Source organism: Bos grunniens, chromosome 15, assembly GCF_055505025.1.
Source record: "Bos grunniens cultivar Pamir isolate PY7600 chromosome 15, Bosgru_T2T1.0, whole genome shotgun sequence".
Taxonomy (NCBI): Eukaryota; Metazoa; Chordata; class Mammalia; order Artiodactyla; family Bovidae; genus Bos; species Bos grunniens.
This window is the reverse complement of record NC_141179.1, coordinates 48574385-48598067: the sequence shown is the minus strand read 5'-3', so window position 1 is coordinate 48598067 and position 23683 is coordinate 48574385. Positions and strand designations below refer to the sequence as shown.

General features: G+C 42.3%; 1 protein-coding gene across 4 annotated transcripts; it reads left to right on the top strand.

Moving 5' to 3' along the window:
• The first annotated feature begins 1842 nt into the window (after positions 1-1842).
• LOC147357963 (tripartite motif-containing protein 6-like) lies at positions 1843-23683 on the top strand. 4 transcript variants are annotated; one of them, XM_086338397.1, is made up of 8 exons: positions 1843-5054; positions 13996-14485; positions 14975-15070; positions 15747-15977; positions 20113-20135; positions 22238-22338; positions 22600-22626; positions 22828-23683. In XM_086338397.1, the coding sequence occupies exons 1-8, from the start codon at positions 4744-4746 to the stop codon at positions 23388-23390; spliced, it is 1842 nt and encodes a 613-aa protein (XP_086194523.1). In that variant the 5' UTR covers positions 1843-4743; the 3' UTR covers positions 23391-23683. The 4 variants fall into 4 exon arrangements, with proteins under 4 accessions (XP_086194523.1, XP_086194524.1, XP_086194525.1 ...); XM_086338399.1 differs by having other exon boundaries at positions 4966-5128; XM_086338398.1 differs by lacking the exon at positions 22600-22626.

The window sequence follows — 23683 nt, the reverse complement described above, 5'->3', positions numbered from 1 at the left end:
TTAACGGCTCAGACTGTAATTCCTGCAGCCCAATAACCAAGTATTCAGTAATAAAATATGAGGACTTAGAAAAAGAATTACCAATCCTGAGACTTTTTTTACTCCACCTTCCCCACTGACTTTGAGAACATGCCAAACTCGCTTACCATAGATACTTGCTCACTCCTACTGATCATGAATCCTTAATACTCAGCTCAGTGACCTGTATCTGCTAACTGCTCAGTAATGCATCTTCACTACCCTGAGTCCCACAAGGGCTCACTGTGAACTGTGATATAGTTCACCAGGCAAAGTGGCTGACACTTCCCACCCCAAACCCATCCATATATTCCTTTCTGGTTTCCGTCCTGTGGGAGAAAAGAAAAACAGGTTCAATCTGGAAATCACAGAATGTTGCCCCCTTTCAGAAAGGTTTAGTATTACAGTCATAAAAGCAAGATCAGGGTCCAGGCAGATAATTCTAGTGAACCAACAGGGGTCAAGAGAAGATAAAAAAATAATAACTCCAGGTTGCAGAGTCTGACAGACTTGTAGGAGACAAAGAGGAGTCTATATTATTTTCTTTCTGTGATCTGATCCCTGAAAAGGAAGTCATGTACTTCCTTCCACAAGCCAATTCTGAATAATTAGTACATTATTCTACACTGTAGATATACACATATGAATACAGAAATGATCCCTGGCCTTGAAGAGTTCAATATGTTATTCTTCAGCCTCTTGTTTCCCATCATTCCATACATAACTCCTTAGGGATATAATTGCATTTTGTGGCTTGAACACTTGTACAGTGTGTTGACTCACAAATCTGTAGTAAAATCTAGTGACTACATTTTACTTGGAACTCAGTTTTTTAATCTTATCTGAATGATATTCAAGATATGCTAGTTTGGTTTAAAAAACAACAACAACAAATGTGCATTTTTTCCCCCCAGAAAATTGCTTTGTCTCCGTAATTCCTCACCTTGTGAACAGCTTCACTGTCTATCCAATGGCTTAATGTAAAAATCAATCTTAAGAAATTTGGGATTAAAATATACACACTATTGTATATATGGAGAAGGCAATGGCACACCACTCCAGTACTCTTGCCTGGAAAATCCCATGGATGGAGGAGCCTGGTAGGCTGCAGTCCATGGGGTCACTGAGAGTTGGACACGACTGAGTGACTTCACTTTCACTTTTCACTTTCATGCATTGGAGAAGGAAATGGCAACCCACTCCAGTGTTCTTGCCTGGAGAATCCCAGGGACGGCTGAGCCTGGTGGGCTGCCGTCTATGGGGTTGCACAGAGTTGGACACGACTGAAGCGACTTAGCAGCAGCAGCAGCAGCAGCACTGTATATATAATAGGTAACCAACAAGGACCAACAGGGAACCACACTAAATATCTTGTAATAACCTATAATGGAGGGGAATGTAAAAAAAGAATATATACATAAAACATACATATGTGTTGTCTGTATATTTATATATATGGGCTTCCCTGGTGGCTCAGACGGTAAAGAATCCGCCTGCAATGCAGGAGACCTGGGTTTGATCCCTGGACTGGGAAGATCCCCTGGAGAAGGGCATGGCAACCCTCTCCAGTATTCTTTCCTGGAGAATCCTCATGTACATGGGAGCCTAGTGGGCTACAGTCTATGGGGTTGCAAAGAGTTGGACATGATTGAGAGACTAAGCACAGCACAGCATATATATATATATATATAGCTGAATCACTTTGCTGTACATCTGAAACACAGCATTGTAAATTAACTATATTTCAACAAAAATTTTAAATAGAAAACATCAGTTTCAGATTCCTCCTTCTGCCTTCCTCCAATATGCTGCCGTTAGTGGGCCTAATCATTCCATCTTAGCAACTTGTTTTATCAGTTCCTTCATATTTTCACTCTACTGCTTTAGTTTCATCTGGACTGTTTCAATAGTCATTGATCTCCTTGATTTCAGCATTGGGCATTTCCAAGTCCCCAGCTATCCAGCCACCCTCGGATCTATCCAAAATACAAATAACTGAATTTTCCATTGCCTGTGAGAGAATAAAATCAAACCCCATGGAATAGATTAATCGGGCTTCCCAGGTGGTGCTAGTGGTAAAGAATCTGCCTGCCAATGCAGGAGACATAAGAGACGGGTTTGATCCCTGGGTTGGGAAGATCCCCTGGAGGAGAGCATGGCAACCCACTCCAGTATTCTTGCCTGGAAAATCCCATGGACAGAGAACCCTCATGTGCTACAGTGCCTACATAGGGTTGCAAAAAGTCAGACACAACTGAAGGGACTTAGCACACACACCCAATAGGAAATAGATGAGCAGATACGTTACAGGACAACAGCTATTCATTACCTGATCTGCCAGTTAATTTTAGGCAAACGATGTAAATCGGGGGTCTCAGAGTTTCTTTGTAAAGCAGATATTTCACCTTTCACTAACTTCTCTGTGATAAATTGTATTTCAAGTGTAAAAATCAAATCTATAGTCACATGAAGATATCTTTTTAAGGGGTGGGGGTGAGTGGATTGGGCTTGAATAAAGTAGGGATTCAAAAATGTGGAATAGAGTGAAGGAAATAAGAAAGATCAAGGAAAACTTGTTAGGAGAACTTGAAAGATAGACATTCTAAAAGCAGCAGTGTAACTTCTACCTTGAAATTCTGGAATAGCTATTCTCAAAAGAAAAACAATTCAGAAAAAGAAAACGCAAGTTGTATTTAATGGAATGTTATAAACTCTTTGGTTTATTAATCCTCAGGTTTTAAAAAAACCTTTTGATGAAATGAATTTTGAGTTAATTCCTGAGCTAGATATCATCCTTCTTTTGAATCTATTCCTTGCTAGATACTGGTCTTCTTTAATAACAAGGCTCTCTTGAACTATCTTTTTGGCTTTTTGCTCTGTTCCTTCAAGATACTTTCCCTGGAAATATGTTTCTTCAGTGGGCTCCTTTGAATATCAGCTCACATTTCTCTTCTTACTCGTATTTTTTATCTCTTAATTTTACCTTTTCTTCTGAATAGATGTCATTAACAGAGCAAAAGATCTGGCTATATGTCATGATTCACTTATCCTTAATTTCCACCTACACTTTGTCATCAATTTCAGGAAGAGAAAACCAATTATGAACAAATTCATTGTCTTCTATCTATACTCAGTAGAATCTAGTTCAGCAATTTTCCTCCAAATTAAAGCAATAATTAGACATTTATTTTCCCTGGATTTAGGCATTGTCTGTCACCTCCAGACCTCTTCAACCTGATCAGTGCTGCCAGGTGATCTTTTCTTACATAACATTTAGACACTGAAAATATTTCATTCCCAACTACACCCTACCATCTCTCTCTCTTTCACACACACATACACACACAAAACTCCTTAAAGATTTCCCAACAATGTCAAGACAATTCAATGAGGAAAGAATATGTTCCTGAGACAACAGGCTATCCACACTCAAAAGAATAAAACAGAACCTCTATCTCACACAGTAAAAATGAACTTAAAATAGCTCATAGCTCTAAGTGTAAGAGTTAAATTATAAAATCTTTAGAAAAAAATATAGGAGAAAGTCTTCATGACTTTGGGTTAGGCAAAAGCTTCATAGACATGACATCAAAAGTACAAGTGACAAAAAAAATGGACTTCATCAAAATTAAGAATCTAATCCTCAAAGGATGCAATCAAGAAAATGAAAAGACTACCCTTAGAATGGTAGAGGATATTTACAAATCACAGAACTCATAAAAGACTTGTATTTAGAATATATGAAAATCTCAGAAAAAGACAAATAACCCAATTAAAAAAAGGATCAAGGACATGAATAGACATTTCTCAAAAAAGGTACACAGATAGTAATGTGTATGAAACGATGATAAACACTATTAGTCCTTAGGGAAATGCAAATTAAAATAATGATGAGATAGCACTTCACACGTTATTATAAGAGAAAACAAAACATAATAACAAGTACAGGCAAAGATGTGGAGAAACTGAAACCTTTCTTACAAAGCTGGTGGGAATGCAAAATATTACAATCACTTTGGGAAACAGCCCAGAATTTCTTCACAAAAGTAAATACATGATCCAGCAATTCTATTCTTAGGTGTATACCCAAGAGAAATAAAAAGCCTATGTTTATTTAAAAAAAAAAATTTGTACAAGAAAATTCATAGACACATTATTCAGAACAGCCAAAAAGTAAAAACAATCCAAATGTCTAAAAACTGATGAACAAAATGTGAAAAACCCATCCAACAGAGTATTACTCAGGCGTCAAAGGAACAAAATACTCATACAAGATACAACATGGATGAACCTAGAAAATATTATGTTGAATCACAGAGCCCTCTGCTCTGACTTTTATCTGGACACCCTCATAGGTCCAGGCCCTCCTTCCCCTAACTGCCTTCCCAGACCAAGTCAGTTTCCTTGGGGCAGAAAGTTTAACCTTTTTTTTCTTCTCAGAATTGCTGTGCTATCAAACCCCTACAGTTGAAGTTCCCGAAGCTTCATAAAGCTTGCTTGTATTCCTGAGGACTTAAGAAACATTTAGTCTCTCAGTTATATCAATTAAAATTAGATACAAAGTTATATCTGTAATACAAGTTCCAACTATATTTGTAATTTTAAATTGATAAACTTTAATGATCTTTTTGCAAAGCATGCCATTATAATGCCAAATTGTTACCTTTCCTTATTCGTATAACTTTATAAATACTTTTATTCAGACATTTTAATTGATATTTTAATATGGAGTACAGGTATGCGTATCCTAACCCTGACATGAGGTCGGAAAGCCAAACTGAAGACAATCTACAAGTACCATCCCTGGCCTTCAGGGTGGCCGAGGCCTCACCATTTGCGGTTCAACCGGTAAGCGGAACCGCCTTCTTGAAGCTGGATGCGGCCTTGGAGCGCAGGACCCAACGCGGCGCTGGACAAATCAGCAGCATCTCCTCCCCCCGGCCCCGCCCCCGCCCCTTTCCCCCTGAGCCTTTCTGCCTCGGTGGCGGCGGCAGCAGCTGTAAATCCTCGGCTCTGATCCAAGTCACAGATTGCAGGTTGGTGAGCGAGTCCATTTTCTGGCCAGCCGCCGCTGTCCCCACTAGTGTTCAGAGTTTGACCCGTCCTACAGGTTGGTTGGGGGTGTTCGCGGGTGGAGGCCGAGTGAGGGAGACCTCTGCAGTTTTGAGATGACTCAAGTTCAGGAAGGGAGTGAGGAAGACACACCTTTGGAGCTGGGAGTCGCCTGTGTAAAGGTGGTGATAATGAAACCCTGATTCTGGAAGCTAAAGGATGTCGGGGAGTCACCTCTGAAAGTCCTGTTAGGGAATGACGTTAGGAAATAACGGCCGACCTGGGGACTGGCTTGGATCCAGAGGTCAGCAGCCCATCCCCCCATCTTCAACTTTACTGCTCCAGGAAGTGAGCACCGTTTATCCTGCCCCCACCCCCCACCCCTCCACCCCTGAGGCCCTGACTCCTCCCAGAGGGAGCTGGGGGATGAGCCTTCCGGACGCGCTCAGTCTGACCTGCGGGCTGCGTGCAATTTCCCCATAGCGGGCAGGGCGGCGCCCCACCGAGCTCAGGAAAAAAGACCTTTTCGAGAGTAGTCTGTTCTTCAGAGACTATTTTAAAAACCTTTCGTTTGCCTTGACTCTCTGAAGCCTCTACGTGCCCTTCACGCGGAGATATCTGCCCTCTGTGGCTGGACCACTTACTGTCACTTGAAGTGACAGGGCGGTATAAGAAATGGGGTCCCTTCCCTTGTGGGGCTCATGATACAGATACTTTCTTTCTCATCCTCACTGTGAATGAGCTCAGCGAGATTAGAGACAGCGTTTAATCTGTCGATGAAGACAAAAATGTGTGGTTAGGAGCATAGCAGCTGTGGCCAGCGTGCCTGGGCTCAGCGTCGGTCTTGGACACTTAGACCCAGCCTGTGTGCCTCCTACCTGTTGCTTCAGCTTCAGCTTCTTCTATCTATGTAATGAACAGCGTCATATTTACATTCTAGAGTTTTGGTGAGGTTTAAGTGAGGCAGAAGTTTAAACAGGAGAGCGCCTGAAAAAATCGTAAATACTCAAAATATTAATCAAACTCAATGCCTACCTTAGAAAAGTATGAAATCAAAATTTTGGAAAGAATACCGATTTACTGACTTTTACTCTGAAAGCCGTTTTAATATCGAGTTGTGAGCTTTCATTCTAAAAGATGTTTCAGATCTAAGTATCAGTTCATTCTCTGCCATTCCCCACCCACCGTCACCCCTTTCTATTTTGCACCCTAAATTGCAATTACCTGGGAGGAAAGCAGAGCTTCTGAGGAGTTAATGTGCATACGAATCGCCTGAGATCTTATACAAACGCAGATACTGAATTGGTCTCTCTGAGGCCCAGAAATTCTGGATTCCAGTGAGGCAAGTTAGCAGACCACTTTACCATTTTCTGGAGGCTGCTTCTGATGTAATTGGTTCCACCCAGTCCTGGATTTGGCTTCTTTCATTTGCTAATTTGGGCTTCCCAGGTGTTGCTAGTGGTGAAGAACCCCCTGTCAATACAGGAGAGACACAAGAGATGCAGGTTCGATCCCTGGGTCGGGAAGATCCCCTGGTGGAGGGCATGGCAATCCACTCCATTATTCTTGCCTGGAGAATTCTCACGGACAGAGGAGCCTGGCAAGCTACAGTTCATGGGGTCCTAAAGAGCTGGACCGGACTGTAGGACTTTCATTTGCTAATTTGATCTTCAGAGCTCTTCCCCTTAGGCTCTGGTATCTGCTCTCACACAGCGGGACTCATTTTTCTGCCACCCACACAGCTCTTGAGACATGGGACTCTGTTGGCTTTTCTTGTGTCATTTGGGCTGCATTGAGCAGTAGCCATTGGTGAAGCGCCTAATGGGATGTGGGCGGGGCTCACGCAAACCCTTATAACTGAATGTTAGCTGAGTCTGTTTTCTTCCATTCCCCAGGTTCAACTTCATAACAAGAGACATCAACTCTTACATAATCTTTTCTGTTCAAGAATCTTACTCTGCCTTGAATATCTCAAGTAGAGCATTAGATGGAAAAGTTATATAGAATTATAGGGCCACATATATAATTTAAATTTTTCTATTGGATTCATTAAAACATTAGAAGAAACTATTTTAATATATTTAACTTCATGCTCCCCAAATATATTTAAACAATGTAATCAATATTTTAAAATCCATTAATGAAATGTTTTAGATTATTTTTCTTACCAAATCTTTCTTACCAGATTATTTGCTTCTTACCATATCTTCAGTGTGTATTTTATACTTCACATCAGATCAGATCAGATGCTCAGTCGTGTCCGACTCTTTGCAACCCCATGAATCGCAGCACGCCAGGCCTCCCTGTCCATCACCAACTCCCAGAGTTCACTCAGACTCACGTCCATCGAGTCAGTCATGCCATCCAGCCATCTCATCCTCTGTCGTCTCCTTCTCCTCCTGCCCCCAATCCCTCCCAGCATCCGAGTCTTTTCCAATGAGTCAACTCTTCGCATGAGGTGGCCAAAGTACTGGAGTTTTAGCTTTAGCATCATTCCTTCCAAAGAAATCCCTGAGCTGATCTCCTTCAGAATGGACTGGTTGGATCCCCTTGCAGTCCAAGGGACTCTCAAGAGTCTTCTCCAACACCACAGTTCAAAAGCATCAATTCAAAAAAAAGCATCAATTCTTCGGCGGTCAGCTTTCTTCACAGTCCAACTCTCACATCCATACATGACCACAGGAAAAACCATAGCCTTGACTAGACGAACCTTTGTTGGCAAAGTAATGTCTCTGCTTTTGAATATGCTATCTAGGTTGGTCATAACTTTCCTTCCAAGGAGTAAGCATCTTTTAATTTCATGGCTGCAGTCACCATCTGCAGTGATTTTGGAGCCCAGAAAAATAAAGTCTGACACTGTTTCCACTGTTTCCCCATCTATTTCCCATGAAGTGGTGGGACTGGATGCCTAATTTTCCGATCTTCTGAACACAAGTTAGAAATGTATTGTCAAGCATGGTAGCCACATGTGGCTCCTGAGCACTTGAGATGTGGCTATACATCTTATTTCCAATTAGCCACATCTCAAGTGTTCAGGAGCCACATGTGGCTACCGTGCTTGACAACACATTTCTAACTTGTGTTCAGAAGATCGGAAAATTAAGCCTCAGTTTTTCTCATTGCATTTCTTCTATTTTTTGTTAGCTCTACTGAGTTGTCATTTACATTTAATAAGTTGGCAGTTTTAATAAGCCTACAATTCCATCAGGTTTGACCATATATAGTTGTCCAAACAACACAGTCATGATATACATAGGGGATTTCCATCATCCTCCATACTTTTTTGTGTCCGTTTGTAATTTATCCCCTTCTGGCAGCCCCGGGCCCTGGTATCCACTAGTCTGTTCTCAAATAGTAGACTTTTTTGTCGTTTTTAGGATTTCATATAAATGAAATCATACAGCACCTTATCCTTGCTGTCTAGTTTCTTTCATTTTGCATAATTCTTTTGAGATTTATTTTGTTGTATATATCAGTACGCCCATTTTATTGTCTAGTAATATGCACTGAGGTCATGGTTTTAGCTCACTAGATCTCTAGCAATGCCTTGTACTCACCTTACTTATCTCACAGATTGTTTTCTTGGTCTGGAGCACTTTCTCAGGCACTTCTGTAAGGGCTTGTTACTGGTAGGCAACTTGATATTTTTTTAATCTTATTACACTCTCAAGAGGGGAAAATTGATGTCAATTACAGGACCTGTCACCAGATTCAGTGGGTCCATCAGTTGGGGTGCATAGCCAATGAACCACCAACTACTGATTAAAGTAGAAGTGTTTCTTACTTGCGACAAGTAAGGAGACAGGGAGAAGCTCTCAAAAACTGTCTTTCTGAACAGCAGGATCAGGGAAGTTTTGTGTCTGGGGTGCATGGCTATTCATGAAATGGCAGGCTTGATCTTCCATGTAGTATGGGTTTCTCTAGCTTGCCAAAAATGGCGAGCAAACAGGTGCTTGGTGGTTTGCTCACGCTGTGGTTATCTTGTTGATTGGAATGCACTGTAACCTTTGTGAAACATCTGGTATTTGAAACTTTTTGCATCTTTTTGCAATGGTTTCTGCAAAACAATGCATACCTTGGTTTAACTCCATCAGTTCCCTGCTGCTGCCTAGCTAACAGATTTTGTTTTCTTAAATTTTGCCCACACTGAGCATGTTGTACACAGTATACATCCACCTTTGCTGGGGGCCAGTTAAGAAACATAGAATTATATCTGCACTCAAGTCACGCTATGGCCTACCTTGTACATGAGGGTCACAGCTGGAATCAGAGGTAGTGTACCTTCAAGTAGGCAGTGTCTTTGTCAGCTGGCTCTTCTTTGGTGACCCAAACTAGACTCCTAGGCCCATTCCTATATAGGCAAGTGGAACATGTGGTTTCCAATGAGTGATTCAATGCTGCTGCTGCTGCTAAGTTGCTTCAGTCGTATCCGACTCCTAGCGACCCCATGGACTGCAGCCTACCAGGCCCCTCCATCCATGGGATTTTCCAGGCAAGGGTACTGGAGTGGGTTGCCATTGCCTTCTCCGTGATTCAATGCTGGAACACTATAAATAAATACTTTTAAATTTCTTTAAAATTATGTGATTTAAGACAACACTAATATAATTTAATGACTGAAAACTTTCAAGAATGAGAAGATATTTTTCAATGAGGACATCTATATTAATTAAGCACAGACAAAAAATAAAGTTAGGGTCAGTTTCAATATCTTGAGTTGTCTCATCAGAGAAGCTACTAGCTTCCCTAACTAACCCTTATGTGAGCCATGGAAAAAAGACTAGGCCAGGTCCAGCTTTCTCACCTTGTCCTTAAATGCCATCTTATTAAATCTTGTAAATGACTTGAGATAGTGGATTTTTTCCCCCTAGGTCCGAAAGTAGGAGGAAGATATGAAAGGGGTAAGAAAATGATGCATTCATGATTAACGTGATTAACACTGCTATATGTTACATAAGAAAGTTCTTAAGTGAATCCTACGAATCACAAAGAAAAAATATTTTTTCCTTCATCTATTTTTTTATGATGGATGTTCACTCAACTTGTGGTAAACATTTTGTAATGTCACTCAAATCATTATGTCTTTAATGTACACAGTACTTTATTCCAATTATATTTCAATAAAACTGTAAGAGGGGAAAAGGCCCAGCAAAAAAGTAAATAAATAAAATAATACATATATATATATATATAAATATATATATTTATATAGAGCTATCCATTCATCAGATTTTGCTGTATCCCTGTTCCTGGTAAAAATATGAAAGAGGCTCTTTTCATCATGGTAATAGGGCAGACCACTAAGGGATTGGCAGGCAATGGTGGTATAAATGTAGTGACAGCCAGTTTTTACTGAGACTCTTCTACACAGGCTCAGGTAATTTATGACAAGTGTGCTATAAGGGAGGACTTGTCATCAGCAATTCACAAAATCACCTCTCAGATCAGGAATTACCCCAGTGTTCCAGAACCAGAGACAGACAAATTCAGGATTCAGAGCTGCATCTGTGTTACCCGAGTTGGCAGTGCCTTCTCTTCTCATCTCATACTGTCAGGGAAAGGGAAGCATGGAGTCCCAGGGATGTGCCGTGAGGAATGAAGCAGAGCAGGGCTGGAGAAGGAGCCTGCAGATAGCTTAGGAAGTGCTGTAGGATGCTTTCAGACATCAGAAGAATGGAGCTATCATGCTGAATCAGTACAGCTGAAAAATGAGACAAGCACCAGTCAGGAGTGGGTAGAAACAAGCTGAGCAGCTTTGTGATCTGAGTGCCTTGGCAGGTAATGCTTGGGGGTGGGGGTGCATAAAGGAAACATTCTCTTCTTTTAAGGACCAGACAACAACTGAGGTTTGGATTTGCATAAAACTAGATTGTAACCTTTGCTTCATCAGTTATTCATTCCGAGACCTTTGGTAATTGACTATCTTTTTAAGAAGTTCACTTTTCACATTTGTAAAAAAAAAAAAAAAAAGTGTTACTACATTTATCTGATTGAGTTATTATGGGATTAGATTATATAATGCCTATAAAAAGTTCAGCCATTGCCTCTCACATAAAAAGCAATCAGAAAATGGTCTCTGTGATTATTTTTTGTTTTCCACTGTCCCTTCATGGGTACATACTTGCTTGCATTAATAATGATTGTCTTTGCTATGTGTTCAAAAGAGGTTATGTTTCCTGCTCACAGTCTGAGTGGTACACTTCCTTGTACGGGATTTATTTCAGTCATCCCTATCTCCCCATATCAGCTACAGCACCGTGCTTGACTCAGGTCTTTTCCCATGGCTGCCTTGTGTAAAAGCTGTGGAGTTGGGAGAGCTCTGAACCAGAAGTCACAAGATAGCCTCTCCCTCTTTTTTTTTCCTGTCATATGATTTTTTTAAATTGAGATATAGTTCATATACCATAAAATTCACCCTTTCAAGGTATACAAATAAGGTTGTTGTTGTTTTTTAAATCACAAAGGTGTTCACTAGCGCCACTGTCTAATTCCAGAATATTTTCATCACCCCCCCGAAGTGATTCCAAATGCATCAGTAGTCCTTCTCTAGTCCCCGTCCCACCAACTCTTGGCAGCCACTAATCTACTTTGTGTGTCTGTACATTTACCTACTCCAGATTATTTTTAACTTTTATTTATTTATGCTGCATTGGGTCTTCATTGCTTTTGCATGGGCTTTCTCTAGTTGCAGCAAGTGAGGGTTACTCTTCATTTTGGTGTGCCTCTCATTGTGGCTTCTCATTGTGGTGACTTCTCTTGTTGCTGAGCACAGGCTCTTAGGTGCATGGGCTTTGGTACTTGCAGCATACAAGCTCAGTTGTGGCACGTGATCTCTAGGGCACAGGCTCAGCAGTTGTAGCACATGGACTTTGCTCCGCTGCATGTATAATCTTCCTGGACCAGGGATCGAACCTGTGTCTCCTGCATTGTCAGGTGGATTCTCATCTACTGTGCAACCAAGGAAGTCCTAGACATTGCTTATAAAAAGAGTTCTATAATATGTGATCTTTTGTATTTGGTTTTACTCACTTAGCATGTTTTCACAGCTCATCCATATTATTAAAGGTATCAATTCTTCATTCCTCTTTTTCCTCCATTTTTATCTTTTTCTCCTATTAGTGATTCTGAAATACTTTCCCCAAATGCTATAAGACTTCTGTCCCAAACACCCCACCTGCATGCTTCTGCCTAGGTCTGCTCTCAATGAATTATCCTATCCCTAAACCATGTGTGACCTCAACTGCCCACCTGTCTCTTCCTCTCCCATTCACATGGGCCCCATAAGCCTCCTGCTAGAGTTTTGGACAGGCCTGGTAAAGTCTTTTCTCAAAAGCACCAGGTCAGTGCCAGACTATGAGCACCCTTAAGACCATCTTTGCAGTCCATGGGGTCGCAAAGAGTTGGACACGACTGAGCGACTAAACTGAACTGAACACCATCTTTCCTAGAGAAGGCAATGGCAATCCACTCCAGTATTCTTGCCTGGAGAAGTCCATGAACAAAAGAGCCTGGCAGGCTACAGTCCATGGGGTCGCAAAGAGTCGGACATAACTAAGTGCTAACACACACACACACCTTCTTTGGGGTTAAAGTTACAAGATTGAGGATGGAGCTTTGAACTAGGACTCGACATGAGAAGTGTTGCCGGCTCTGTGCTTTATAAGCTGTGTGATTTTTATAAAGTCACTTAGGTTCTCTGTTTATCAAAAGGCCAAAAATAATTTATTCATAGTTTTCCTATAAGGTATAAAGCAGGGGAATATGGTTTTGAAATCACAGCTGGTTATAAAAGTGTTGGTTGTAAAGATATGACATCATCTTATTGTGGTCATTGTAATTTCTTTGGGTTTTTCTGGGAAAGTGACCGTGAGAGATGAAAGGGCTCTATGTAAAGCTCTGTTAGAAGGTGGTTGTGTCTTCCCAATAAATGATAACCTTTGAATTTGGAGATTAAATCCTGGAGAGCCATGCCAGCATGATGGCAAAGAGAGGTGAAGAAGCTACTGAGAAAGATCTAATCATCTATGGAGAGATGAGGAGGTTCTGGTTTTCTTCATCGAAAGTTGAGGACCAAAAAAAAAAAGAAAGTTGAGGACCTGTGTGTCAGGCACTGAACTCATTCAGTAATAAGAAAACAGTCTCTGATCTCATGGAGCTTATATTCCAGTGGGAGGATTCAGACAATTAAAGCGTTGCTTAGTCATGTCTGATTCTTTGTGACCTCATGAACTATAACCCACCAGACTCCTCTGTCCATGGGATTTCCAGGCAAGAACACTGAAGGGGGTTGCCATTTCCTTCTCCAGGGGATCTTCCTGACCCAGGAACTTGCATCTCCTTCATTGGCAGGCAGGTTCTTTATCACTGAGCCACAAGGGAAGCCCCCCAAAAGAAATGTGTTAGGTGGTGATAAAAAGAAAAATAAAGTCATTGAGTATATGGAAAGTGATGGTGTGGGTGGCTGTGCCTTAGCTAGGCTTGGCAGAGGAAACCCTTCTGGTAAGGAAACATGTAGGGAGAAAGTTGAAGGAAGTCAGAGAGTCATGTGGATACCAGGGTGAAGGGGCTTCCTTGCAGTAGGAACAGCAAGTACAAACATCCTGAGGGAGCAGCATGTTCTGGTGCTTGGAACATTGAGGATGTGTGTTTGTGGGCTGAGAAAAGGTTAAACAGACTCACCCAAAAGCCACTTCTCTCCAGGATCTCATTGTCCCTTTATCCAGTGAGTAAAAGGAAATTGTTTTATTGCTATAATGAGGGTACAAATTGATGTCGAATGTGAGGCAGGGGCAAAGAACATGTTTGAAGTTAGAATGAGAAGTTCTCATTACCCCAGTGCTTGACCTCTTTATCCAGAACAGTCAGCCTCCCTTTGTCTCCCTCATTTCTTACCCCAAATCCTTTTTTGTTTGCCCATCTACCCAGGATTCCAAACACAAGAAGCACCTTAGAAGTCAGGGCTGGGCAGGCAGAGGCCAGGAAAGTGGCTACAATGACTTCAGCAGTCCTGGTGGACATCCAAGATGAAGTGACCTGCCCCATCTGCCTGGAGCTCCTGACCGAACCCCTGAGCATAGACTGTGGACACAGCTTCTGCCAAGCCTGCATCACTGCAGACAACAAGGAGTCCATGCCTGGCCAGGAGGGGCAGAGCAGGTGTCCTGTGTGCCAGACCAGCTACTGGCTTGGGAACCTGCGGCCCAATCGGCACCTGGCCAACATAGCCGAGAGGCTCAGGGAGGTGGTGTTGGGCTCAGGGAAGCAGCTGAAGGTGATTCTTTGTGCGCACCATGGAGAGAAACTCCAGCTTTTCTGTGAGGAGGATGGGAAGCTCATTTGCTGGCTTTGCGAGCGGTCTCAGGAGCACCGTGGTCACCACACATTCCTCATGGAGGAGATAGCCCAGGAGTACCAGGTGGGTGCCCAGGTGGAGGGAAGACAGGCAGGAACAGACTGCTGGGTAGATTTTAACTTTTCTTTATGCTCTAATCTAATTTCTTTGTAGTCCTCCCATTTACCTAGAGGGTGAACCTAGAAAAAGCCCTTCTGACCAAGAGCAGAGACCGTCTCTGTCTTGCTTACCACGATCGGCTCTGCATGAGTAGAGACTGCTGCTGAAGGCCAGCTGGGGGCTACACAGGTTGAGTGCAGGGGATATATTGGCAGTGAGAGCAAAGAACTTAAAGTGATTCATGGTCAGGTGGTTCCCCCGCAGAAAACAGAAAGTGCCTATTCTCACTGGTTTCCATCCCTTGTTTGTAAAAGGTAACTTTGACCTTCTCAGTTTTTCATTCTAGGGCTGGCATCTCCTGAGGTCAGCATAATCTCTCCCCCATTCTTTCCATGTCTTGGCACTGAGACAGTTTGACACTTGACCCTGCTTGACTTGATGTGTTTCTTCCAGGAGAAGTTCCAGGAGTCTCTGAAGAAGCTGAGGCAAGAGCAGCAGGAAGCCGAGAAATTAGCAGCTGTTATCAGAGAGAAGAGGATATCCTGGAAGGTAAGAGATTCTTCTTAAGGTGTCCTGGAGCAGAAATCAAGCCAGGGCATGGGAGCTGAGGGCAAAGGAGACCTGGTTTTATCTGTTCCCCAGTTTGGCTAGATAAGCTTCCTTTTGCCCAGTTCTTCACTGCAAGCCTTCCAAACAAGCGTATTGTTCTTGGTGCAGAGTAAGGGGGAGAGAAAGGGGAATAGAAATGAACATATCAAAGGGAATCTAAGTTTCTGAAGACAATCATATGGGAAAATAACCATAGTCATTGGCAGCCCTTAATTAAGGATTCTGGACCTTGTCCTATAGTTTCAAAAGTTTGAAAAATAGGTCAGGCACAGGCCAGTCATTCTTATATCAATGTTGAAAACTGGAAAAGGAGGCTGATGCCTAATCCTGACCGGCTAGGGAAGATGTTTAGAATCTGAACCACCCCCAGGAATCAAAGTCTCTGTCTTAGAAGCCTAGGTAAGGCAGCCTGGGGCCAGTGGTCTGAGAAGAGCTGAAAGGAGAACAGGAGGAAAGAGCAGGTTCTGCAGGGCCTACTCCCTCATTTGTTCCTCCAACCCAGTGAGACCTTCCAGGAAACCAGTGCGGAGCCTGCCCTCCCCACCCCTCTGCTCCTTATACAGGAGACCCTCAGCTCAGCAGATTAGCAGCCTCTTTCTTTTCCATGTTCCTTAAGAATCAGATGGAACCTGAGAAACACAGGATCCAGAAACAGTTTGATCAGTTGAGGAGCATCCTGGACAAAGAGGAACAGCGACAGCTGAAGAAGCTGGAGGAGGAGGAAAGGAGAGGGTTGAACATCATAGCAGAAGCTGAGGTCGAGCTGGTCCAGCAGAGCCAGTCCCTGAGAGAGCTCATCTCAGACCTGGAGCACCGTTGTCAGGGGTCAGCAACAGAGCTCCTGCAGGTAAGAGTAGGAAAGGGGCCTGCGATCTGAGAGTCAAGACCAAGAGAAAATAACTCTCCTTCCCTTCTGATGTGGGACTCCTATCCTGGTGGAGGAAATAAAAAAATTTCCTTTGATCATACAGTGCCTCTTTGCTATTAGACAGTTCAAGATTTATCCATGGATAAAGCACAGGATAATTAAAAGTACAAATGCTAAGGGATTATCTCATTTTTATTTCCTATGTATAAAGGATAGTCCAAAAGTTAATTCAGTACTATGTCAAAGATCTTGTATAGTGAGTGATATTTTATAGCATCAATTCTCAGTCTTGGTACTACTGACCTCTGATGCTGTGTTGGGATTGGTCAGGTTCCTTTCACCCAGGTTAGTCACAGGCATACACAACCAAACTCAAGTACTTTAGAGATTTTTTTATGTAATCACCAGCTCTTCTTTGCTGTGACTCTCTTCTGTAGGACAGAATCATTGAAAATGTTATAATAGAAGTTCAAACAGAGCTTTTGAAGAACAAAGAAAGAACTCCGGTCTCTGTGTATATATAGACTAGGAGAGTGCAAGCTGTCAAATCCAAAAATCTGATAGAGAGATTTGAACTGAGGTGGAAATCTGAGTGGCTATTTCTTCATAGAGTGAATAGTGTGACTGTTAAGTTGAAGCAGGATGTACCTTGAGACATTCTGAAACCTTCAGGCTATTCCTTATTTTCTGTTTGGTTTCTTGCTTTCCAATTGCTGTCTTTCCTAGTAGAGTAATCATTTCTTTACTTATTCTTGGGCCCTAGTTCTGGGGTCAGTTCAGTTAAGCACAGTCACTCAGTCGTGTCTGACTCTTTGCAACCCCAGCACGCCAGGCCTCCCTGTCCATCGCCAACATCCAGAGTTTACTCAAACTCACATCCGTTGAGTCAGTGATGCCATCCAACCATGTCATCCTCTGTCGTCCCCTTCTCTTCCTGCTTTCAATCTTTCCCAGCATCAGGGATCCGAATCTTTTCAAGTGAATCAGTTCTTCACGTCAGGTGGCCAAAGTACTGGAGTTTCAGCTTCAGCATCAGTCCTTCCAATGAATATTCAGGACTGATTTCCTTTAGGATGGACTGGTTGAATCTCCTTGCAGTCTGAGGGACTCAGGTTTTCTCCAACAGCACAGTTCAAAAGTATCAATTCTTTGGCGCTCAGCTTTCTTTATAGTCCAACGCTCACATCCATACATGACTACTGGAAAAATCATAGCTCTGACTAGACAGACCTTTGTTAGCAAAGTAATATCTCTGCTTTTTAATATACTATCTAGGTTGGTTATAACTTTTCTTCCAAGGAGCAAGTGTCTTTTAATTTCATGACTGCAGTTACTATCTGCAGTGATTTTGGAGCCCAAGAAAATAAAGTCAGCCACTGTTTCCACTGTTTCCCTATCTATTTGCCATGACGTGATGGGACCAGATGCCATGATCTTAGTTTTCTGAATGTTGAGCTTTAAGCCAACTTTTTCACTCTCCTCTTTCACTTTCATCAACAGGCTCTTTAGTTCTTTTTCACTTTCTGCCATAATGGCGGTGTCATCTGCATATCTGAGGTTATTGATATTTCTCCTGGCAATCTTGATTCCAGGTTGTGCTTCTTCCAGCCCAGCATTTCTCATGATGTACTCTGCATGTAAGTTAAATAAGTAGGGTGACAATATACAGCCTTGACATACTCCTTTTCCTATTTGGAACCAGTCTGCTGTTCCATGTCCAGTTCTAACTGTTGCTTCCTGACCTGCCTACAGATTTCTCAAGAGGCAGGTCAGGTGGTCTGGTATTCCCATCTCTTTCAGATTTTTCCACAGTTTGTTGTGGTCCACACAGTCAAAGGCTTTGGCATTGTCAATAAAGCAGAAGTAGATGTTCTTCTAGAACTCTCTTGCTTTTTCTATGATCCAACGAATGTTGGCAATTTGATCTCTGGTTCCACTGCCTATTCTAAATCCAGCTTGAACATCTGGAAGTTCATGGTTCATGTACTGTTGAAGCCTGGCTTGGAGAATTTTGAGTATTACTTAACTAGCATGAGAGATGAGTACAGTTGTGTGGTAGTTTGAGCATTCTTTGGCATTGCGTTACTTTGGGATTAGAATGAAAACTGCCTTTTACAGTCCTGTGGCCACTGCTGAGTTTTCCAAATTTGCTGGCATATTGAGTGCAGCACTTTCACAGCATCATCTTTTAGGATTTGAAATAACTCGGCTGGAATTCCATCACCTCCACTACCTCTGTTCGTATTGGGATCATGGGGTAGTTCGAATTGAGGTCATGGGGTCATGGGGTAGTTATTTTCCACCTCTTGGAGCTTTTCCTCATTCACTGCTTCTGATTTCATGTTTTTAGCTTATTCTTCTTGCTTTTTTATTCATCTTTGATGTTGGGTTGCCCTAATGCTTGCTTCTAACACCACTTATTCTAACCCCTTTACAAGTGTCCTCAAAACGGAAACATTGCTTCATAAGTACAAATGGATAGTCAGTTTGTTTAATAGTTGAGGCCCCTGCTCGACTCTTCTACCCAGAACAGCCAATTGTCATTTTAACGAGAGTGTTATCTTAGTCAATTTTCGCAGAACTTGCCCATCACAGACTTCCTCCTTCTCTTTTTCGTATCTGTTTAACATTGTTGCCCATGAAGATTTGACAGCTGGACACATACCTGCGGCTTTCAAAATGTGAACCCTGAGAATAAAGCTAAGCTAAGAGGAAAAGGCATGAAGTGGCATCCTGACTTGATCATTTGAGTGTCTTATTATAAGTATGCCTTAAGATTAATACAGCCTTGGGACTCCCCTGACTAGTCCAGTGGTTAAGACTCCGTGCTTCCACTGCAGGGGGTGCAGGTTCGATCCCTGGTCAAGGAACTTAAGATCCCACATGCAGTGTGATATGGCCAAAAAAAAAAAATTGTTACAAACCTGAATCTACATCTGCCACTTTACATATTCAAGCAAGTTTGAGTTGTGTTTTTACAAGATACAACCAAAAATAGCTCCACTACTATGAAAATAGTTATTCTTGTATTGCACAGATCAAACCATTGGCCTTTTCTTCTACTGAATTGAAGTGTATAGAGCAGAAGTTAGGAAGATTAATTAAGAGGCCATGAGATAATTCTACTCAAATGAATCAGGCAGTGGTGGTGATGATAGTAAAGAGCAGTGGCTAAAAAAAGTTAAGGGTGTGAAATGGACTACTTTGGTCTAAGATGGGATGTTGTGGTGAATATCAGTTTTTTAGGACAGTACTTTGTCTACCTTTGGTGACTGAATGCTGATGTCATTGAAAAAGATGGAAAGTAACAGAGGAGACTTTATGGTTGCAGAAAAAGTAAAATTTCTTTCAGACATCTTGAAATTGTGATTCCTGTAGCTTATGTTGTTCTAGTCACTAAGTCGTATCTGACTCTTTGTGACCCCATGGACTATAGCCTTTCAGGCTTCTCTGTCCATGGGATTTCCCAGGCAGGAATACTGGAATGGGTTGCCATTTCCTTGCCCAGGGGGTCTTCCTGACCCAGGGGATTGAACCCGCATCTCCTGCATTGGCAGGTAGATTCTTTACCACTGAGTCACTAGGGAAGCCTGTGGCTTGTGTACTGGGGTATATAAAAGAAATGTGAGCATCATCAACAGGTATGTGTGTTGAAAATACACAAGAAAAATACAAAGTCAGCAAAGCAACCTAGAGGGTTAGGGGAGGTGGGATTTGAGAACCAGCCGCATTTAAGGTCTTGTATCCTCAGCAACCGGAATGTAAGCATCTAGATCACAGAAATTAGGACTTAGTCATGTAAGAGCATCTAGGACCAGGCACAGTGCCTGGCAATTAATAGATGATGCACATATATAACATCACACACATACACACACATTTATAAAAATAAATGCACCATGGCGTGAGTTGAATCATTTCCTGATATGCCTGGATAGGGCCTCAGGGAGAGTCTGCCTTGAGTTCTTACCTCTGCTTTGTGGCCTCCATATTGGATCATCTCTAGCCCCAACATATCATGGGGTGGTAAGGGCGGGATGATAGACATGGATGTGGCTGTAGTAGAGGACAAGGTCTATTACTCCTTATCTTAACCTCTCTCTTTCTTTTCTAGGATGTGAGTGACGTTGCGAAAAGGTATGTGTAGAACATGAGGTGGTTCTCTTGGGTTGACAGAAGATTCCTATACCCTGTTAGGAGGGGTAGAATGCTCCTGTAGTAGAGTCATCTTACAGTCAATGAGAAAGGGAAAAAAGTCACCAGGCAGGGAAGATTTAGGACTGTGGTGTCTTGAATTGCTTAGCATGAGAATTTGGGGTCCTCCAGAATAAAGGGAATGGCTTGGTTTCTATGTTAGGAGAAATTGGTTTGTGGTAGGTCACAAATTGAGGATGGTGGTGTCCTTAATCAAGGGTTACAGTATCACTGACTCACCTTGTACCTTGTGATAGAACAAACCTCTGTATACCTGCTTCCAGCCCTGATTCCAGTACTTTATAGCTCTCTAAAAATACACAGTGATTTTCTTTGCCCATATACTTTATTAAAGGGAAATTTTCCATTTGCATTTTTTTTTCAGGGTTCAGGAATCAGCTCTAGGGACCCCTGCTTAAGTTTCCCTTTCTCTCTTGGCTTTGGAACAATCCATACCTTGCTACCAAGTATTCTTCAGACTAGCATTTTTCTCAGTTACAATAAAAACATAGACTGAGGTCTTGAAAAAAAGTGGCTTTGGCCCTGGAACAAGAACATATTCTGTATCACATACTGTAGAATTTCATTCTTCAAGGTGACCCCTAAAGTTGCCCACATACCTGGTACCTTGAGGCTCCTACAGACATGTGACCTGTGGAGCCTGTTGTCCCTTTGGAAGTTTTCACTCTCGGTCTGGAGGTGAGGACATTTCCTTTCTCCAACTGAGATAACATTCCCAGAGACTAAGGGACTGTTCTGCAGGTCTTTCTCCCTAGGCATCTGTAAGACATTAAGAACTAAATCACAGACTCTTCAGAGGGAATCCCTTGTCTGATAACTCTGAAAGCCCCATAGCAGGTCCTGATGTTCTGCCTGTCCACACAGATACCTGTAGACTCTCTAAGAAGTCACTGATGTTTTAAATATTTTGTGTCTTTTTTAGAGGTAGCAAAAAATTTCCCAGCCATTATTTTATTTAATATTATACAGTCTCAGGGCTTCCCAGGTGGCTCAAGAGGTAAAGAATCTGTCTGCCAGTGCAGAAGATGTGGATTCAATCCCTGGGTCAGGAAGGTCCTCTAAGGCAGAAATAGCAACCCACTCCAGTATTCTTGCCTGGAGAATCCCACAGACAGAGTAGCCTGGCAGGCTACAGTCCATGGTTGCAAAGAGTTGGACACGACTTAGTGACTTAGCATGCATTCGGTCTCTAGGATGCAGACAAAGAAGGAAAAATTGTTGTGTTTCACAAAACAACAAACCAAACAAAGAAACCAAAATGAGGCTTTGAGGGATAAATCCTATCAACTTTAAAAAAAATTGTTCTATAGTTGAATCAAAAGACTATATTAGTTTAAGGTATACCACATAGTGAGTCAATATTTTTATACATTGTTCCATTTAAAGTTATTAGAAAATATTGGCCATATTCCCCAGTCTGTACAAAAGATACATGCACCCCAGTATTGTAGCACTGTTTACAATAGCCAAGATGTGGAAGCATCCTAAGTGTTCGTCAACAGTTGACTGAATAAAGATGTGGTGTAGATATTAATAAATGGATATAGATACAGATAGAGATACTATTTTTGTGACTTTATGTTCAGTCGTGTCCAACTCTGTGCAACCCCATGGACTGTAGCCCGCCAGGCTCCTCTGTCCATGGGATTCTCCAAGCAAGAATACTGGAGCGGGTTGCCATGCCCTCCTCCAGGGGATCTTCCCAACCCAGGAATCAAACCTGTGTTTGTTGCATCTCCTGCATTGGCAGGCAGATTCTTTACTACTAGTGGCACCTGGGAAACCCAGATATAGGTACTACACAGTCATTAAAAAAAGCATGACAATCTTATCAACATGTACACATATGGTGAGAAGCTAGTTTTTAGTCCAGGTCTTCTGGCTCCTATGCCGGAGCTCTTTGCAGAATGATGCTAATTTTCTTCAGGAAAGAATGTTGAAGTTCACCAATGGGCCTGGGACACAGGAATTAGAGGCACCCAAGTTTAGCAGTGTTGGAGTTTCATAATGTCTTTTCTCTCTAGGAGTGAGTTCTGGACCCTGAAGAAGCCAGAGGCTCTCCCCACGAAGCTGAAGAGTATGTTTCGAGCTCCAGATCTGAAAAAGATGCTTCGAGTGTTTAGAGGTGAGAAGTTTCAGGAAACAGAGTTTGGATGGGGGATCATGGTAGTAGTAGGAAATGAAAAGAATGGAGGGCATGGTTGGTATTTGGGAACAGTGGCAGAGGGAGCAACACAATATGCTGAGGAAGATGCGGTTCATACTTAAAAGGGGAATGAAGTGGCCAGTTCACAATCGTAGAGAATTCCCTGACACTCCCCTCACCCAGGTGAGGGAGGGCAGCAGACCTGAGAATGCTGGTGTGATTGACTCTTTGTTGTTACAGAGCTGACAGATGTCCAGAGCTACTGGGGTAAGTAGAAACTGTGGCCTCTTTAAGCTGACGTGTGCTTATCCTCCCCACTCATAGCCACACACACTCTCAGATATGAGGTGTCGCTATTCCCCCCACCACCCAGCTCCATTTCTTCCCACTCATAATCTGTGTTTCCTCTTCTCAGAGTCATAAGACTATGTACCCATCCTCTGCTGATGCTGTACTTTTCTCCCACAGTGGACGTGACCCTGAATCCACACACGGCTAACTTAAATCTTGTCCTGTCTAAGAACCGGAGGCAGGTGCGATTTGTGGGCGCTCAGCTGTCCGGATCTCATCTGGAAGAGCATTACGGCTGTGGTGTCCTGGGCTCTCAGCACTTCTCCTCAGGGAAGCATTACTGGGAGGTAGATGTAGCCAAGAAGACTGACTGGATCCTGGGGGTGTGCAGTGATTCAATGGGACCTGCTTTCTCTTTCAACCAGTTTGCAAACAATCGGAATGTTTACTCCCGATACCAGCCTCAAAGTGGGTACTGGGTGATTGGATTACATCACAAGCATGAATATAGAGCCTACGAGGAATCATCCACTTCCCTGCTCTTATCCATGACAGTGCCCCCTCGCCGAGTTGGGGTGTTCTTAGACTATGATGCTGGCACAGTCTCCTTTTACAATGTCACCAACCATGGCTTCCCTATCTACACCTTCTCTAAGTATTACTTTCCTACAACCCTTTGTCCGTATTTTAATCCTTGCAACTGTGTGTTCCCGATGACTCTGCGTCGCCCAAGCTCTTAAACATTCTGAGTTTATACCCTGTACTCCAAGTCTCTCCTGAATCTCAGTTTATCCTTTCTTTCCTGTTGACCATTTGGTAAAGATTTTTCTTTGTTGATGCAGTATTAGGAAATAACAGTTCTATCTGATGTCAGTTTATGTACTGAATGGAAAATTTTCAACATATATTGTGTCTATAATTATTGAGATAATTACATGTCATTTTTATTCTGTTACTGAGTATATTGATATGTTTTCATTTTTAAAACCAACACAAATTTCTGGAATAAACCACTATTATTATTCACAAGCAA

Bases quoted from the DNA above. Each gene is read 5' to 3' on its own strand.
- LOC147357963 (XM_086338397.1), top strand. From the start codon at position 4,744: ATGGAGTACAGGTATGCGTATCCTAACCCTGACATGAGGTCGGAAAGC. The intron at 14,486-14,974 runs GTGGGTGCCCAG...TGTTTCTTCCAG, and splicing joins AGATAGCCCAGGAGTACCAG to GAGAAGTTCCAGGAGTCTCT. The intron at 22,627-22,827 runs GTAAGTAGAAAC...TTTCTCCCACAG, and splicing joins AGATGTCCAGAGCTACTGGG to TGGACGTGACCCTGAATCCA.